General features: G+C 49.3%; 1 protein-coding gene across 1 annotated transcript; it reads right to left on the bottom strand.

The window, feature by feature from the left end:
* Nucleotides 1-2,045: 2,045 nt before the first annotated feature.
* LOC119325937 (alkylated DNA repair protein ALKBH8 homolog) lies at nucleotides 2,046-3,708 on the bottom strand. Its single transcript, XM_037599659.1, has 4 exons — nucleotides 3,420-3,708; nucleotides 3,196-3,224; nucleotides 2,743-2,946; nucleotides 2,046-2,558 (listed from the first exon to the last, which is right to left on the bottom strand). The coding sequence occupies exons 1-4, from the start codon at nucleotides 3,673-3,675 to the stop codon at nucleotides 2,244-2,246; spliced, it is 804 nt and encodes a 267-aa protein (XP_037455556.1). The 5' UTR covers nucleotides 3,676-3,708; the 3' UTR covers nucleotides 2,046-2,243.
* Between the last annotated feature and the right edge of the window lie 1,488 nt (nucleotides 3,709-5,196).

Genomic DNA, 5,196 nt, shown 5'->3' with positions numbered 1-5,196 from the left:
CGGACTATATACTTTGGCCGGACTGTTGGACTATGAAGATACAAGACTCAAGACTTTGTCCCGTGTCCGGATGGGACTCTCCTTTGCGTGGAAGACAAGCTTGGAGATTCGGATGTTAGATCTCCTTCTTTGTAACCGACTCTGTATAACCCTAGCCCCCTCCGGTGTCTATATAAACCGGAGGGTTTAGTCCGTAGAAAAAGGACAATCATAATCATAGGCTAGCTCCTAGGGTTTAGCCTCTACGATCTCGTGGTAGATCAACTCTTGTAATACTCATATCATCAAGATCAATCAAGCAGAAAGTAGGGTATTACCTCCATCGAGAGGGCCCGAACCTGGGTAAAACATCGTGTCCCCTGCCTCCTATTATCATTAGCCTTAGACGCACAGTTCGGGACCCCCTACCCGAGATCCGCCGGTTTTGACACCGACAGTCATCTCTGGTAGGTAAACCGAATCAATATGGGACTACTACCTGTGTTATCCTACAATTCTCACAAACACATTAGTCCCTCAACCAAGTTTGTCGTCAATACTCTAAAACCAACTAGGGGTGGCACTAGATGCACTTACAACCTCCCCAACAACTGGCATCACTTCGCAGATCAGGTGCCCATTCCTCCGACCCCGGTGAGCAGCCGCGGCCGCCTTGAGGAGATCAAACGCCACCACGCGCGCCTACCGCTGGACCTCTTCAATGACGCCAGGTACGTCGTCGACTCCCCGATGTGGGATAAGTGACCCCGTGATGAGCAGGACTTGCAGCGGCAATCCTTGTTTGTCAGTCGTGCATGAGAGCTCCCTGCCAGCCGGGAGCGCGCTCTCAGCCCGCCTCGGTCCTGCGGGCATGCGCGGGCTAACATTGACACCCTCCTCCTCGCCGTCCCCGCCACCACCACCTCTCATGACCGCCAAGGAGGAGGCGGAGCTCATGAAGCGGGTGCTCGAGGACTTCGTTCGGGAGTACGACGAAGCCCAATGGGAGGGCATCAAAGAGATGATTGCCCTCTTCGCCGCAGGCGACGTCGCCATCCTGGAGCTGCGGGCCGTGGTCAAGGAGGAGGTGTCCGACCAGCCCACCGTCGCGGCCTAGATTCCGGCATTGGCCGGCCAGTCATGGTCGTGGACGGAGAGGATTCCGTGCATGTCGGAGTATGTCGCTACGCCGCCCACGTGGGTGGGCGCCGATGCATGGTCACCGTCTCCGCCACAACCAGAGGCCGCCAGCCCACCTGTGGTAGCCTCCATCCTACATCAACATGACAAAGGACGAAGAGGACGACGAGGGCGGTGCCTGAAGACCGCGACGGCGACGGCGGCGACGGCCCTAAATCTAGTTTTCTTATGTCTTTTTAATTTCAAGTTTAGTTTGAATGTGCGGCCTTAAGACTTTGTGGACGTTTATGTAATATATATATTGTTTCTAAAATATTTGCACTGTCTATTTAGGTCTAAATTTCATAGTCCAAAAGCGGACAAAATTTGGGATGCAGCGGCCGGACGACCACATCTGGACGCGCGTGTCCGTTTTCCTGACCCCAAACGGACAAAATCTGAACAAAATGAGCGTCTGTTTTGGGTCTAGTGTTGAAGTTGGACTTAGGGTGAATGGAGGGTTCGGTGATGAGTGGCAGTAGGGATCAACACTACCCCTGGGCGGTTCGTTCCCAAGCAACCGAATACCTGTGCCTGCTACCGCTGAACACTCACTGGCGACATGTGGTGGTTAAAAACCACGTGCTTCAATTATTTGAATCATGTATGAGGCCCAGTTACTGAGCCATCACCAGTTCACCAGCCATCAACTAAAATGTGTGCCGTGTGCATTGTTTCTTATGGAATTAATGAGTGCTCTTTCTACATACTTGCAGTCGTGCTTAAAGAAAAACACATCCTGCTAGGATGCAAGTATCACCATGATCAGCTGATTAAGGAAAAAGTATCAACAACTAATGTCAGGACTAGGAAATTGGTGTATTCATACTGTATTACAACCTGACTCGTCAATATTTAAAGATCATATGACTGCACAAAGAAAAATATATTTTTCATACGTAGTTTCTAAACAGTCAACAATATTTTTCTTTAACTGCATAGTATTGTATTCACACCCAAAACATTTGGCTGATTGTATGTAGCAACCTAATTAAACTTTTCCATGATACACTGCAAAATAGATTAACTGGTATAACATTGCCAAAACGATAACATTATGCATACAAATGTTAAGAATGCCAATTTTAGTTGGGAGAAGCCCTGAGTTTCCTCAGAGTTACTGAAGTTCTTCTATGCTGCTCAAGCTCCCTCCCATTCCAGAGCTGAGCTCCTGGCTTGCGGTCAATCTCATGCTTCCAGTGATACCGTGCATCGCCTGACATTACGACAAGTGAGCCTGGGTTCAGGTAGACAGGAACGTTTGTACATTCGCTCTCCCCGGGCTTTTGCGTATCACAGGCAGCACCTTCTCGACTGAAGCACATCACGCATGCAGACTCAAGAGAGACTATAACAATCCCGTCGTCGAAGCGCATGAGATCAACATGGGCGCAGATACCCTAGATTGCAATATCAGTTTGTTAGAACAGATGACAGGAAAAAATGTATACTCTCATCAAAAAGAAAAGAAAATTGTATCTCGCTGCTTTACTGAAGAAAGACTGCCTGAATTATAGCACTATCTGCATGCTTAATGTTAAGCACAGGGCTCCAAACTATTGAGAAGAATTAACAGTTCCGCACCTCACCTGGCTTGTATCTGTTTGCAATCAGTTGATCAAAAAGCGGTTCTCTCCACAGCAAATCTGACGGCAAAGGACATGCGTCTTCATCCTCGTTCATCCACCCAGTGCCAACACTAGCATCAACATCACCAACGCAAATAGCTTCCTGAACAAGTGCAGAAAGTTCGACAGCCCATGGAGGGAGATCACCAAATCTCATTGCCTAGAACATATATTTTGAAAGAATTCTCAACATTAAAAGCAACTGATGAAAATGTAAATTCTTGGCATTTCATGGCAGACAGTAATTGATCTCAACTGCTCTCAGGACATGAACACAACACAATTAAACACTCATGGAAGATGGAACCTATAGTGTACAAGCAAAGAAACAATTGCCAGATCTGAACCTCTAGTGTACAAGCAAAGAACAATTGCCAGATCTGAAACAATCGAGGGGAAACAAAGTTACTTGGTTGTGTGCATCAGTGAACCATTCTTCTGCAAAACAAACAAACACGAATGGGCACATTAACAATTTGAATCATCTCATCAACATTTAGGATTCATATAAGCGATAGCAAGCTAGACCTAAATTTCCTCTGAGATTTGGTGGCTCGAACCAAATATAGACACAGTGCCCCCAGCTAGAAAGACAGGCAGAGGAAGAATTGAGGCGACCGGCCGACTACTTACCTCGCTGGATCGCGGCGAGAAGACGCGACTGCTCGTCGGGCGAGAGGAAGGAGGCGCAGAGCCACAGGCCCCTTACCCCCGCCACCGCCGCCCATCTCCAGCGCTCGCGGCCCGCACCGTGAACCGGCGGGGTGCTAGCCGCGCCGCGGGGCGCGTCGGAATCGCTGTCTGATGAGTCTCCGAAGGCCTCCCGCAGCGCGGCACGGCTGTGAACCTCGTCGTCGTAACTGGCGGCTGCGGCGGCGACGGTAACCATGGTGACAGTCTGGTGACTTCACCGCAGGACCCCCAAGAATCTACAGGCTCCGTGTTCGTTCACTAACCAAAGTGGGCCTTAAGCGCAGACCTGGCCAAACAGGCCGGCCCGGCCCGTGCTAATCGTGCCTGGCACGGCCCGGCACGCCGTGGCACGTTTAATAGCTGGGCCGTGCCGTGCCGGCCCACGTGCGGCACTCCTAGGCCGAGGCACGGCCTGGTTATTAAACGGACCAGCCTGTGGCACGTTTAGCATGTTGAGCTGCCTGTTTTTCAGCCTATTGGATTGAAGTTTAGGCCTACTGGACTGTAAATTAGGACATATATATTTCTAAAAGAAATAAAAAATAACGGGCCATGTTGTGTCGGCCCGTGTGCCAAGCCTCTAGGCCCAAGGCGTGTAGCGTGCCGGGCACGACCTATTTAGCCTGTGTCGTGCCTGACCCATGCCGGGCCGTGCCGGCGTGCTCGTGGGCCGGCCTGATTGGCCCGGCCCTTTTGGCCAGCTATACTTCAGCGGTTTAGCCATGCCCATTAAGGCCGAAAGAAAGGGCGAGCAGCCAGTCATGAAAAAGTGTTTTTCCTCTTCGAAGGATGAAAGTGAGGCTTTTTTTCCTTTTCGAGAAAAGTTGTTTTTTTTCTTTTAAGATGGAATTAAGGTTTTTTCTTTTCTTTTCGAGATATCCTCTTAAGCAAGTAGGTTGGTGCGAGATGTTTTTAAAATTTTGAGATGAAGGGGGGACTTTTTTTTTCTCTTTAAGATGAAGAAACGCGCGCACACCTTCCTCAAGTGGCCCGTAATGGCGGCCCCAACCACTAGTATATAGAAAATACAACATCAAAGAGAGACCTGCAGTGAAATCACCAGGGGATGGGGTGGTTCGGTGCTCGGGCTCAGATGTACCCAAAATCACTACAGTGAGTAGGTGTGTCGGGATGGTAGAAAATGAGTTTGTCAAGACAAGCCGCGTCCGCTAAATAAGAAGATACGGCCGATACACGACAGGTACAGTGCGGCGGAGTGGGCCATTTTCGTATGGTGGTTCGCCGGTCCGTGACAGACAATTCTTGATCCGTGGAACATGAGTTGAAAGATTTCATGGGGGATGACACGGGATGTTACAACAACAAGAAATCCTAAGCCGCATGTCATAGATGTATCTATGTGATGCATAGCAACGAGAGGGGAAAGTGTCTTGTGGTCCACCCCTGAAACCTTGTGGTCGAGTCTTGCGAAGTTTGTGGACCAATTGGTCTCATTCCTCATGTCGGGTATCTCCGTGTTGGGTAAAGTAGCATGCAATTTCAAAAAAAATCCTACGCTCACACAAGATTTTGTTGAGGAATGCGGTAATTTCAAAAAATTCCTACGATCACGCAAAATCTATCTATGTGATGCATAGCAACGAGAGGGGAAAGTGTATCCACGTACCCTCATAGACCGAAAGCGGAAGCATTTAGTTAACGCGGTTGATGTAGTCGAACGTTTTCGCGATCCAACCTATCCAAGCACCGAACGTAC

The sequence above is a fragment of the Triticum dicoccoides genome, chromosome 6B, assembly GCF_002162155.2.
Source record: "Triticum dicoccoides isolate Atlit2015 ecotype Zavitan chromosome 6B, WEW_v2.0, whole genome shotgun sequence".
NCBI classification, from domain to species: Eukaryota; Viridiplantae; Streptophyta; class Magnoliopsida; order Poales; family Poaceae; genus Triticum; species Triticum dicoccoides.
Note: the sequence above shows the minus strand (reverse complement) of the source record. Positions and strands in the feature narration are given on the sequence as shown.

Excerpts from the sequence above, each read along its gene's own strand:
- LOC119325937 (XM_037599659.1), bottom strand. The coding sequence starts at position 3,675 with ATGGTTACCGTCGCCGCCGCAGCCGCCAGTTACGACGACGAGGTTCAC. Across the intron at positions 3,225-3,419 it reads TCTCGCCGCGATCCAGCGAG|AAGAATGGTTCACTGATGCA; the intron begins GTAAGTAGTCGG and ends TTTGTTTTGCAG. Across the intron at positions 2,559-2,742 it reads ACAGATACAAGCCAGGTGAG|GGTATCTGCGCCCATGTTGA; the intron begins GTGCGGAACTGT and ends ATTGCAATCTAG.